This window comes from Mastigoproctus giganteus, chromosome 3 (genome assembly GCF_048544385.1).
Source record: "Mastigoproctus giganteus isolate SK-2022 chromosome 3, ASM4854438v1, whole genome shotgun sequence".
Taxonomy (NCBI): Eukaryota; Metazoa; Arthropoda; class Arachnida; order Uropygi; family Thelyphonidae; genus Mastigoproctus; species Mastigoproctus giganteus.
This window is the reverse complement of record NC_143577.1, coordinates 138,153,479-138,167,771: the sequence shown is the minus strand read 5'-3', so window position 1 is coordinate 138,167,771 and position 14,293 is coordinate 138,153,479. Positions and strand designations below refer to the sequence as shown.

Here is a 14,293-nt window from a genome sequence, read left to right as displayed (position 1 = left end):
GTGGGAGTGACAAAACCCGCAAATTCCAGTCAATACCTGGGAAATTAAAATACCCCATTATAAGACTCTCTGATTTACTGGCCGTCTCTATTTCCCTGTACAGTTCCTTATTATACTCATCAGAGTCATTAGGCCTATAACACACTCCTACTCTCAATTTTGATATCCCATTGCTTATGTCACACCAAACCGACTCAACACTGCACCGTCCAGCGATGATGACTGCCATCACTTCATTGGATTTTATGCATTTCTTAACTAATAGTATTACCCCTCCTCCCTTCCTGTACACATTGGACTCCCCAAATTCCAGTTATGCATTCCTTATAGCTGTGTTTCACCACATCCATGATATCCCAAAAATATCTGCCTTTGATGTTCTGAGCAATACCTCAAATTCATCAAATTTATTTACGAAACTCCTAGCATTGGTGTACACGCAAGTATACATACACCTGTTACTATACTTAGGTACCCTAACACAACCCATGTGTAGGGCGGATATCATCTTTTAAGGGCACAAAAGGTGATATAGTTATACACGTTGACACTAATGATATTAAGAGTAGGAGACCGGTGGAATTACTTAACAAGTACAGGTCACTGTTGAAAAAAAGCCATGAATTTGGGTTGAATTTGAAAGTGTATGCAATTCTGCCCAGACACGACATGAGGGAGTATATGATGAGTGCCCTGTCGATCAATTCGGCCCTGGAAAGATTGTGCAAGACTGAAGAGGTAGAATTTTTTTCAGCCTGGTCTGTACTTGTTAACATGTATCCCATGTTAATGTGTATCCCATCCCTGTGAGACAGGGATGGGATACATTTAAATAGAAAGGGTGTAAGAACGTTTGCTGATGCTATCGAGGCAGTGTTAGGTGGGTCGGAAAACTGCTAGATTAGGGGGATACAAGGAGTAATAGATTACTGTAGCCACTGGCAGAGGTGAAAGTGATTCTTGCACTGCTTCTACTGGAATGAGCCGCAGCCTGGAAAATAAGATGCAGCATATTTCAGAGACTGCTGGGAATCATTGGGGTACAAGTAAACACATGGGTTGTGTTAGGGTAGCTAAGAAAAAGAACGGGCGCATGTATACTTGCGTGTACACCAATGCTAGGCATTTAGTAAATAACTTTGATGAATTTGAGGTATTGCTCAAAACATCAAAAGCAGATATTGTTGGGATTTCAGAGAGGTGGTGTCACACAGATATAAGGAATGCAGAACTGGAATTTGGGGAAAACAATATCTACAGAAAGGATAGACAGGATAGGAAGGGAGGAGGGGTTATGCTATTAGTTAAGAAACACATAAAATCCAAGGAAGTGAAGCCAGTCGACATCAGTGGACAGTGCAGTGCAGTGTCGAGTCAGTTTGGTGTGACATAAGCATTGGGAGATCAAAATTGAGAGTAGGAGTGTGCTATAGGCCTATTGACTCGGTTGAGTATAATAAGAAACTGTACAGGGAAACAGAGTGGGCCAGTAAATCAGAGTCTTATAATGGGGGACTTTAATTTCCCAGATACTGACTGGAATTTGGGGGCTGGTCACTCACACACTAGCAAGGCTCTTGTGGATTTCTTGGATGATTGTGTTCTACATCATTATGTTTGGGAGGCAACTAGAAGGAGTAATACTCTTGATCTGATTGTCAGTAGTGTTCTTTCATGCATAAATAAATCTGCAGATAAAGGAACCACTAGGTGGCAGTGATCACAGTGTGCTGAAGTGGGATTTACTCAAAGAAGTAAGTACCATCAGGGGTAAAAGGAAGGGTGTTTGCTTTCGTAATGGCGACTACGATGGACTGAGACAGTATTTAAATTCTATACAGTGGGACCAACTGATGATGTTACCAACAGCAAATTCAAAATGTGAAGCACTCAAAGAACTTATCTTGGAAGCTACTAGGCTTTACATACCAACTAAGAAATATTGTTCAAGGTTTAGACCTAAATGGACGTCAGATGAACTAATGAGACATATGGCAGAGAAGAAAAATGCATGGGATACGTACAAATTAACAAGTGACACAAAAGCCTATGATAGATATAAGCTGAACTTTAACCAAGTTACAAAGGAGGTTAGCAGGCAAAGGCACATTACGAGAAATCTTTGGCAAGGGATGCAAAGAAAAACAGCAAAGAGTTCTTTACTTATGTAAACTCTAGAAGGAAGGGGATGAATCAGATTGGTCCACTTCATATCGATTGATCCACTTGATATCGATTGGGCAACTGTTGACGATCCTGCTCACATAGGTAACAAATTAAATGAATATTTTGCATCGATATTCACAAATGAGGAGTTATTCACCGAGGGGAATGCCAGAGGTGTATTCAACTCTGGCAGTAAGCTAGAGAATCTTGTAATAACTGACAGTAAAGTGGAGGAGAAACTGTTGAAGATGAACACAAGAAAGGCACCTGGGGTGGATGGGATCCATCCATTTATATTAAAGGAGACAGCAAAGGAAGTAAGCAAACCCTTAGCCATAATTATGAGAGCTTCCTTGGACTCAGGGGAAGTACCCATGGACTGGAGATGTGCAAATGTGACCCCAATTCACAAAGGTGGAGGATCAAAGGCTGACACAAGTAATTATAGACCTGTGAGTTTAACTTATGTTTCCAGAAAATTAATGGAGGCCCTGGTTAAAGAAGCACTGTAGGGTCATCTACACAAGACTTCAGTTATAGCTCGGACACAGCATGGTTTTGTTAAGGGGAAGGCTTGCCTGACAAATTTGATTGTATACTATGATGCAGTCACAAAAGAACTGGATGCAGTAACTTTGATATTATATATTTGGATCTTAGAAAGGCTTTTGATACTGTTGCACATGGAAGACTGCTGCACAAATTGGAGCAGTGTGGCATTGGAGGCAAATTGCTGCTATGGATAAGGGGATGGTTGAGTGGCTTGTTTGTTTGTTTGTTTGTTACTTGGTTTTTAGGAGCATTAGCAATTAAGGCCATATTGCTCCGGGAAATGCGGTGGCCATTCCCTGACCTTTCCGCATCCTCCGTATTTGGTGGTGACGGGCTCGAACCCCGGTCTAATCAAGAAGCGTATACTGCTACTCCTTCCCACCTGGCTATGGAGGCGCCTGGTTGAGTGGCAGAAGACAGAGAGTGGTAATCAATGGACACTGCTCAACGTGGACTAATGTTATTAGTGGAGTTCCTCAGGGTTCAGTGTTGGGTCCGTTGTTGTTTTCTGTATTTATAAATGATATTGATGATGGTATATCAAGCTTAATGTCCAAGTTTGCAGACGATACGAAGGTTGGCAGGGCTGTCAACGACACTACTGACACTATGCTGCTGCAACAGGATCTGGATAGGTTGAGTAGATGGGCTGAGAGGTGGCAAACGAAGTTTAACATTGACAAATGTAAAGTACTACATATGGGAAACAGCAAACCCAGAGCAACATGTCAACTCTCTGGTACTACACTGACAGTGATAGAGAATGAAAGGGACCCGGGGGTGTTTTTGCAGGAAGATATGAAGTTCTCTGAGCAGTGCAGATGGGCTGCAAGAGTAGCTCATGTGTCAATGATATATAGGAATTTTTCTAGCAGGGATAAGGAGGTGATTATTCCCTTGTATAATAGTCAGGCCACACCTAGAGTACCGTATGTCTGTAGGCCTCATTTCAAGAAGGATGTAGAGCTCCTGGAACGAGTACAGAGAAGGGTAACAAGATCAGTGAATGGAACAAAGGGGTGCTCTTACGAAGAAAGGCTTAAGTTTTGCAAATTACAGTGTCTGGAGACTAGGCACCAGCAAGGTGATCTGATAAAGGTGTATAAAGCATTGAATGGTTTGAGCATGCTCAGTGCTGATGTGATTCTTCCTCTTTCTCAGAATAATCACCTGAGAGGGCATAAATTCAAATTGAGGAAAGACAGATGTAGGATAGTCGTGAACGAATTTGCCATTAGCCAGCGGTTGGTTGGTTGGTGGAACAGACTTCCATCCCTTGTCGTGGATGTTGATAGCCTAAATAAGTTTAAGGCTCAGCTGGACAGGTATTTCTAATGAACAGAGGGGTGAAGTGGAAGTGGTTATGTTTTATTTATTATTTATTTTTTTATTTATTTATTTATTATTTATTTTTTTTGGCTGATGCTGCATAAGCTTGCTTTCTTGCATCAAATGCCTCTACTAATGCTAATACTTGTACTGCAATGACTAACAGCAGTCTCTGAAATATCCTGCGTCTTGTTTTCCAGGCTCCTGCTCATTCCAATAGAAGCAGTGGAAGAATCACTTTCACCTCTGCCAGTGGCTACTGTTAATCTATTAGTCCTTGTATCCCCTCAATCTAGCAGTTTTCCGACCCACCTAACACTGCCTCGATAACATCAGCAAATATTCTTGCACCTTTTCTATTTAAGTGTATCCCATCCATGTAGAAGCAGTCTCTCCTGTTAACAAGTACAGACCAGGCTGAAAAAAATTCTACCCCTTGAGCCTTGCATAATCTTTCCAGGGCCGAATTGATCGTCAAGGCTCTCATCCTATACTCCCTCTTATCGTGTCTGGGCAGAATTGCAGACACTTTCAAATTCAACCCTAATTCACAGCTTTTTTTCAACAGTGACCTGTACTTGTTAAGTATTTCTGCCAGTCTCCTACTCTCAAGATCATATACTGAAGACCAAAGTGTCACTGGTGAGTAGCACACACTCAAGATCAAAATGTCACTGGTGAGAAAGGCCAGGGCTGATTTTGCATTCCTGTCTGTCACTGGCTGCAACTATTAATTATATATAAAAATTATTACTATTTTGTTACTATTATTACAACATAGAGAAGAAAAATGCATGGGATACATACAAATTAATGGGTGACATGGAAGCCTATGGTAGATATAAGTTGGTCTGTAACCAAGTCACAAAGGAGATTAAGCAGGCAAAGGCAGATTATGAGAAATCCTTGGCAAAGGATGCAAAGAAAAACAGATAAGAGTTCTTTACCTATTTAAACTCAAGAAGGAAAGGGATGAATCAGATTGGTCCACTGGATGTTGATGGTTCAACAGTTGAGGATCCTGCTCAGGTGGCTAACAATCTAAACGAGTATTTTGCATCTACATTCACACATGAGGAGTTATTCAGGAAGGGGAATGTCGTAAGTGAAGTAAACATTGGCAGTGAGCTAGATGATTTTCTAATAACTGAGAGGAGAGTGGAGGAGAAATTGTTGAGGTTAAACATAAAAAATGCACCCGGGGTGGATGGGATCTATCCAGTTATATTAAAGGAGGCAGCAAAGGAAGTAAGCAAACCCCTACGCATAATTATGACAGCTTCTTTGGACTCAGGGGAGGTACCCATAGACTGGAGATTTGCAAATGTAACCCCAATTCACAGAGGAGGATCAAAGGCTGACACAAGTAATTATAGACCTGTTAGTTTATCTTCGGTTCCAGGAAAATTAATGGAGGCACTGGTTAAAGAAGCACTGCAGGATCATCTGAACAAGAATTCAGTTATAGCTCAGACACAGCATGGTTTTGTTAAGGGCAGGTCTTGTCTAACCAATTTGATTGGATACTATGATTTAGTCACAAAAGAACTGGATGCAGGGAATAACTTTGATATTATATATTTGGATCTTAGAAAGGCTTTTGATACTGTTGTGCATGGAAAACTGCTGCACAAATTGGAGCAGTGTGGTATTGGAGGCAAATTGCTGCTATGGATAAAGGGATGGTTGGGTGGCAGAAGACAGAGAGTGGTAATCAATGGACACTGCTCAACGTGGACTAATATTATTAGTGGAGTTCCTCAGGGTTCAGTGTTAGGTCCATTGTTGTTTTCTGTATTTATAAATGATATAGATGATGGTATATCAAGCTTAATGTCCAAGTTTGCAGACGATACAAAGGTTGGCAGGGTTGTTAAGGACACTACTGATGCTATGCTGCTGCAACAGGATCTGGAAAGGTTGAGCAGATGGGCTGAGAGGTGGCAAATGAAGTTTAACATTGACAAATGTAAAGTACTACATATGGGAAACAGTAACCCCATATCAACGTATCAACTCTGTGGTACTACGCTGACAGTGGTAGAGAATGAAAAGGACCTGGGGGTAATTGTGCAGGCAGATACGAAGTTCTCTGAGCAGTGCAGACGAGCTGCAAGAGTAGCTCATGGTGTCTTGTCAATGAGATATAGGAATTTTTCTAGCAGGGATAGGGATGTGATTATTCCCTTGTATAAGTCATTGGTCAGGCCACACCTTGAGTACTGTATACAGGTCTGAAGACCTCATTTCAAGAAGGATGTACAGCTGCTGGAACGAGTACCGAGAAGGGCAACAAGATTAGTGAATGGAACAAAGGGTTGCTCTTACGAAGAAAGGCTTAAGTTTTGCAAATTACAGAGTCTGGAGACTAGGCATCGGTGAGGTGATCTGATAGAGGTGTATAAGGCTTTGAATGGCTTGAGCATGCTCAATGCCGATGGGATTCTTCCTCTTGCTCAGAATAATCACCTGAGAGGGCATAAATTCAAATTGAGGAAGGATGGATGTCGGATAGATGTGTGGAAATTTGCCTTTAGCCAGCGGGCAGTTGGTTTGTGGAATAGAATTCCATCATTTGTAGTTGAAGTTGATAGCCTAAACAAATTTAAGGCTCAGCTGGACAGGTATTTCGAACGAACGGAGGGGTGAAATGGGAGTAGTGGCTGTGCTTTTTTTTTTTTTTTTTTGACTGATGCTGAATAAGCTTGCTTTCTTGCATCATATGCCTCTACTAATGCTAATGCTAAATGCTAAAGACACCATATTAGTTGCTCATATAGTTAAAACTGCCATCGGAAATTTTTATCAGCAGCTACACAAAGTTATCTAAATTGCAAACATTGGAAACACTCAACATGTGCTTCAAGTTTCGTCATTCTGTTATTATAATAGATACTTTGTACTTTTCAAAAAAAAATATATATAATATGATCATCACAGAAATGCAGCTGTGGGGGGGGGGACAGTTCCAGTTCCTTTTATAGTTGCCATCCACTTCATCCTCCTCCTACCACATTGAGTGACTAAGTCTAAAATGGGCAATGACTTTTGATTGTACAATTGCGTGTGTGCCTATGCACACACGTATATGAATACACACACACACACACACACCAGCAGCTCATTCAAATAAAGCCACATCACACACACACACACACACACACACACACACACACACACACACACACACACACACACACACACACACACACACACACACACAATTCACTACATGAAATATCAATGTATCATATTATTCCTAAGCATCAACAAATGTTTTTGTGTTCTTTGATCTTATTTATTTGGTACAAAATATCATTAATTCACTGACATTATTCACAACTTGTCTGCTTTAATTGTACTTCCAATTGATTGTTTCTTACATATAGCTGAGCCATCACAATCATGTTCTAGATATTTTAATGACAAGTAACATTAATCAAATGCCTCTAAAACTGTAACAGTTAACAATCGAAATGCATTTAGTTACAGGAATTGACCGAGTTTCTGTAACCACTCTATTAATACAACAACATAATAAATCCAACCCTCTTAAAAATTTCATGAATAAGAAATGTTTAAATAAAATATTAATATTCTACATCAAAGATCATTGCAGTTAATCTGGCAGTAGTTTTGAGTCACCTGACAGGTGAATCCTGAAAATAACAATCCCTCTTAAACCATTAATCCTTGATTAAAAATCTGAATATAATCAAAATTTCATTAAATAATATTATTATGAGATATTAAAATTTAATTTCCTAAAAAAATGAAAAAGTACCGAATTTCCAAATAATCATATCTGCAGTTCTGATGACTCTCTAACTGAAAATCTGTGATATTTAACATTATTTGTTGTCCGCTAGGAGCATGAAGTAACCAGGTACATTCTCGGTTATGAGGATATCTTTCGGGATATAGTGGAGACTGTATAATTCCAGATTCAATAAAGTACTCTCCTCCACAGACTGAAAAAAATATGCAACAGTAACAAGCGAGTTAATTATGATTTTAAAACCCAGCTATATATTATCACATAAAAAAAGGAGAAAGAGGTGCCTCAATATTCAAGAATTCAAAGACAGTATACATATTTTACATTAACATATAGACATAAAATTGCATTAGCTCACCTCACATTTCATTTTCTGTCCGTTTCTGTTTGAATTATCTGTGCGATACCAACAAATTAGGATTACTGAAAGAAAGATAGTGTTGTAGACTCTTCCCTCTTCAGAAATTTTAGTATTAGTAGTGGAAAATAATGCAAGGAAGCAAGCAAATGGAAAATAATGCAAGGAAGCAAGCAAATGCGGAATCAACCAGAAAACAAAAACACTACCCACCTTAGCTATACATCCTCTCCAATAATATGGGTAAATTTTACTTATATTTGTTCAAAAACTACCCACCTCTACAACACCAGATGGAAGTTTGTTCCACCAATCAATTACTCCCTGCCTCAAAGCAAATTTTTGCTCATCTATCTTTCAGTCATCCATTTTCAATTTGAGTTTATGTCCCCTTTTGTTGTCTGAGAAAAAATCATCATTAAATTTATTCATTCAATTTAAGGCCTTAACACTTCTTTCTGGTCTCCATGCAGTCTCCATAAAGAGTTTTAAAATAAAAGTATCCCTTGTTGCTCTTCACACCCATTCCAATAGATACATATTCTTCCTAAAGTGAGGCTTCCAGACTTGTATGTTTGGTCTGGGAGATGATTTTCACATTCCATCTTCAAAGTCAATGATAAACAGAAATTTTCCCTGAAGGCAAAATTCCTGTATATGATTGACAGAACCCCATGTGCAATCTTAACAGCATGTCTACACTGTTCAAAAAACATATCAGACTGCACAATTGCTACAAAGGTCTTTTTATTTCTCCACTACCTTGAATGTGTTATCAGTTATCACTTCAGTACATGAATGTAAGGGAGGGTCATTGGATTGAAGAGTTATTAGCATTAGTAGAGGCATTTGATGCAAGAAAGCAAGCTTATGCAGCATCAGCCAAAAAAAAACAAAAAAACACACCACTTCCACTTCACCCCTCTGTTCTTTCGAAATACCTGTCCAGCTGAGCCTTAAATTTATTTAGGCTATCAACTTCCACAACAAGGGAGAGAAGTCTGTTCCACCAACCAACTACCCGCTGGCAAAAGGCAAATTTCCGGATGTCTATCCTACATCTGTGTTTCCTCAATTTGAATTTATGCCCTCTCAGGTGATTATTCTGAGCAAGAGGAAGTATCCCATCAGCATTGAGCATGCTCAAACCATTCAAGGCTTTATACACCTCTATCAGATCACCTCGCTGGTGCCTAGTCTCCAGACACTGTAATTTGCAAAACTTAAGCCTTTCTTCATAAGAAAGGCTTACGTTTTGCCATTTGCAACCCTTTGTAACATTCACTAATCTGGTTGCCCTTCACTGTACTCATTCCAGCAGCTCTACATCCTTCTTGAAATGAGGCCTCCAGACCTGTATACAGTACTCTAGGTGTGGCCTGACCATAGCCTTATACAAGGATATAATCACCTCCTTATCCCTGCTAGAAAAATTCCTGATTATCATTGACAAGACACCATGAGCTACTCTTGTAGCCCATCTGCACTGCTCAGAGAACTTCATATCTGCCTGCACAATTACCCCAGGTCCATTTCATTCTCTACCACTGTCAGTGTCGTTCCACAGAGTTGATACGTTGCACTGGGGTTGCTGTTTCCCACATGTAGTACTTTACAGTTGTCAATGTTAAACTTCATTTGCCACCTCTCAGCCCATCTGCTCAACCTTTCCAGATCCTGTTGCAGCAGCGTAGTGTCAGTAGTGTCCTCGACAACCCTGTCAACCTTCGTATCTTCTGCAAACTTGGACATTAAGCTTGATATACCATCATCAATATCATTTCTATGATACAGAAAACAATAATGGACCCAATACTGAACCCTGAGGGACTCCACTAATAACATTAGTCCACGATGAGCAGTGTCTATTGATTACCACTCTCTGTCTTCTCCCCCTCAACCACCCCTTTATCCATAGCAGCAATTTGCCTCCAATGCCATACTGCTCCAATTTGTGCAACAGTATCAAAAGCCTTCCTAAGATCCAAGCATATAATTTCAAAGTTATTTCCTGCATCCAGTTCTTTTGTGACTGCATCATAGTATCTAATCAAATTGGTCAGGCAAGACTTCCCCTTAACAAAACCATGCTGTGCCCAAGCTATAACTGAAGTCTTGTCTAGATGATCCTGCAGTGCTTCTTTAACCAGTGCCTCCATTAATTTTCCTGGAAGAGAAATTAAACTCACAGGTCTAGAATTACTTGTGTCAGCCTTTGATCCTCCTCCTCCTCCTCCTTTGTGAATTGGGGTCACATTTGCATATCTTCAGTCTGTGGGTACCTCCCCTGAGTCCAAGGAAGCTCTCATAATTATGGCTAAGGGTTTGCTTACTTCCTTTGCTGCCTCCTTTAATATAACTGGATAGATCCCATCCACTCCAGGTGCCTTTCTTGTGTTTATCTTCAACAATTTCTCCTCCACTTTACTCTCAGTTATTAGAAGATTCTCTAGCTTACTGCCAGAGTTGAACACACCTCTGGCATTCCCCTCACTGAATAACTCCTCATGTGTGAATGTCGATGCAAAATATTCATTTAGTTTGTTACCTACCTGAGCAGGATCATCAAAAGTTGACCCATCGATATCAATTGGACCAATCTGATTCATTCCGTTCGTTCTAGAGTTTACATAATTAAAGAACTTTTTACTGTTTTTCTTTGCATCCCTTGCCAAAGATTTCTCGTAATCTGCCTTCGCCTGCCTAACCTCCTTTGTAACTTGGTTACAGATCAACTTGTATCTATCATAGACTTCTGTGTCACGTGTTAATTTGTATGTATCCCATGCATTTTTCTTCTCTGCCATATGTCTCATTAGTTCATCTGACATCCATTTAGGCCTAAACCTTGAACAATATTTCTTAGTTGGTATGTAAAGCATAGTAGCTTCCAAGCTCAGTTCTTTGAATGCTTCCCATTTTGAATTTGCTGTTGGTAACATGATGAGTTGGTCCCACTGTATAGAATTTAAATACTGTCTCAGATCATTGTAGTTGCCTTTACGAAAGCAATAACCTTCCCTTTACCCCTAATGGTAGTTACCTCTTTGAGTAAATCCTACTTCTGCACACTGTGATCACTGCCACCTAGTGGTCCCTTTATCTGCAGATTCTTAATGCATGAAGAATCACTACTGATAATCAAATCAAGAGTATTACTCCTTCTAGTTGCCTCCCGAACATGCTGATGTAGAAAACAATCATCCAATAAATCCACAAAAGCCTTGCTAGTGTGTGAGTCACTAGCTCACAAATTCCAGTCAATATCTGGGGAAATTAAAATCCATTATAAGACTCTCTTTGTAAGACTCTCTGATTTACTGGCCCACTCTATTTCCCTGTATAATTCCTTATTATACTCATCAGAGTCATTAGGCCTATAGCACATTCCTACTCTCAATTTTGATCTCCCAATGCTTATGTCACACCAAACTGACTCGACACTGCACTCCTTTAATATAACTGGACGACTGGCTTCACTTCCTTGGATTTTATGTGTTTCTTAACTAATAGCATAACCCCTCCTCCCTTCCTATCCTGTCTATCCTTTCTGTAGACGTTGTACTCCCCAAATTCCAGTTCTGCATTCCTTATATCTGTGTGACACCATGGCTCTGATATCCCAACAATATCTGCCTTTGATGTTTTGAGCAATACCTCAAATTCATCAAATTTATTTACTAAACTTCTAGTATTGGTGTACACGCAAGTATACATGCACCTGTTTCTATTCTTAGCTATCATAACACAACCCATGTGTTTACTTGTACCACAATGACTTCCAGCAGTCTCTGAAATATCCTGCAACTTGTTTTTCAGGCTTCTGCTCCTTCCAATAGAAGCAGTGCAAGAATCACTTTCAACTCTGCCAGTGGCTACTGTTAATCTATTAGTCTTTGTATCCCCCAAGCTAGCAGTTATATGTCCTTATTTTTAAATGCTATCATAACATATTTACGGTTATCTGCTTGATTGCCCTGTTCAGGAGGGCAATCACCCAAAGTTTGAAATGGGGAAGTTCTTTGAGAATTAATTAATTTTTTTCTTTAAAAACTTCTAATTTTTGAAAACAGTGAAAATTGCTCATGTGGCTTTTATCACCACTTCTAACCTCAATTTTAATCAAATTGTTATCTCACTTGTTTGCAAACTAAATGGAACACACTTGTCTGATATCTAATGTGCAGTGCTTTTTTAAAATAATTTATACACACACAAAAAAATTACTCTCTTACAGAATTGAACAGCAGTCTATTCATTTTGATTTGTTAAACTCAAAGGTCTTTTTATTTCTCCACTACCATGAATGAGTTATCAGTAATGACTTCAAAACATCACAAAAAAAAAAAAAAAATTAAAATAATATCCTTGTGAAAATTTTTAAAATTTAAGAATGGAAGGTTAAATAAGCTTATCTCAGGTTGTCAAAGTTCTAGTTCTATTTTAACAAAAACAGCCAATGTCTACACATTTTATAATGGCTCTTTTTTTTTAGAGACCAAGAGTAAAATACAATAAATATTCTTACTGACCCCAGACAGGAAATGTAGCTGAAAAATTCTAAAATAATAAAATAAAATCTGCCCATATACAAAAAGAATAACAGGAAAGGAAGAAAAACATCAAAACTCAGTGATGTAGTATGGTTCTTTGCAGGTTTAGAGAAATGAAAAACTTGAGTGCATGGTATAAAATTTTCCAAAATAAAAACTCTGGAATGCCATTGAGACAATGTGATTCAATGATTGACAAAAGCTGTCATGAACAGAAATAAAATCTAGACAGAGAAAATTGAATAAAATGAAGCTAGAAAATAGCAGAAAAAGATCAGAATACAAATTAGTCCATTCAAGGGGGTATTAGATACAAGGTATAAGTTCTGTTTGTGCATTTTCTATTTATTATTATTTTTTTTTTCATTGCTTTGGATGCTTGGTCAGTCAGGACGTAAATTCAATCACCAGTACAAAACAGCCAAGTGTTCTTATGAAAAGCTATGAAATACAGACTAATCATTAAAATCGCAGAGTAATGTCCTTATCTGTCATAGTGTGCACAGTGTTAGGAGAAAAGTACCTCTGGTGGTTTTCAACATCTGTCAGTCAGGCCTGTCTCCATATTGGTTCCAAATTATAATGAGCATTAGTAGTAGCATAAGATGCAAAAAAAGCAAGCCCATACAACATCAGCCAAAAAAAAAAAAAAAAAACAGCCCTTCCCATTTCATCCATCCATTCATTCCAAATTTTGGCTAGTTCTGCCTTGAATTTATTTTAGCTCATCTTCTACAATGACAGATGGAAGTTTGTTCCAGCAATCAATCACCGGCTGGATAAAGGCATATTTCCACACATCTATTCTACAACTTTCTAAATCTGAATTTATGTCCCTCTCAGGCAAATAATCTGGGCAAGAAGAAGAATCCCATCAGCACTCAGCTTGCTCAAACCATTCAAGGCCTTATACACATCAACCAGATCACCTCGCATGTGCCAAGTCTCCAGACACTGTAATTTGCAAAACTTAAGCCTTTCTTCGTAAGAGCAACCCTTTGTTCCATTCACTAATCTTGTTGCCCTTCTCTGTATTAATTCCAAAAGCTCTACATCCTTCTTAAAATGAGGCCTCCAGATCTGTATACAGTACTCAAGGCGTGGCTTAACCAATACCTTATTAAAGGGCATAATCATACTTATCCCAGCTAGAAAAATTGTTGTATGTCATTGACAAGACACCATGAGCAGTTTTTTGAGCAGTGCAGACAGCCTACTATTGCAGACCATCTGCACTGCTCAGAAAACTTCATATCTGCTTGCATAATTACCCCCAGGTCCTTTTCATTCTCTACCACTGTCAGTGTGGTATTACAGAGTTGATACATTACTCTGGGATTACTGCTTCCCATATGTAGTACTTTACATTTGTCAATGTTAATCTTCATTTGCCACCTCTCAGCCCATCTGCTCAACTTTTCTAGATCCTGTTGCAACAATATACAGTCATTACTGTCATTAACAACCCTGCCAACTTTCCTATCATCTGCAAACTTGGACATTAAGCCTGATATACCATCATCAATATCATTTATAAATACAGAAAACAACAATGGA

At 38.9% G+C, this 14,293-nt stretch overlaps 1 protein-coding gene across 1 annotated transcript in view; it reads right to left on the bottom strand.

The window, feature by feature from the left end:
• Window positions 1-14,293, bottom strand: part of LOC150088287 (cubilin-like) — a 1,623,406-nt gene that overhangs the window by 1,549,945 nt on the left and 59,168 nt on the right. The window contains exon 4 of the mRNA XM_090370104.1: window positions 7,832-8,018. Coding sequence (XP_090226230.1) covers window positions 7,832-8,018 — 187 coding nt within the window. The remainder of the gene's footprint in view (window positions 1-7,831; window positions 8,019-14,293) is intronic.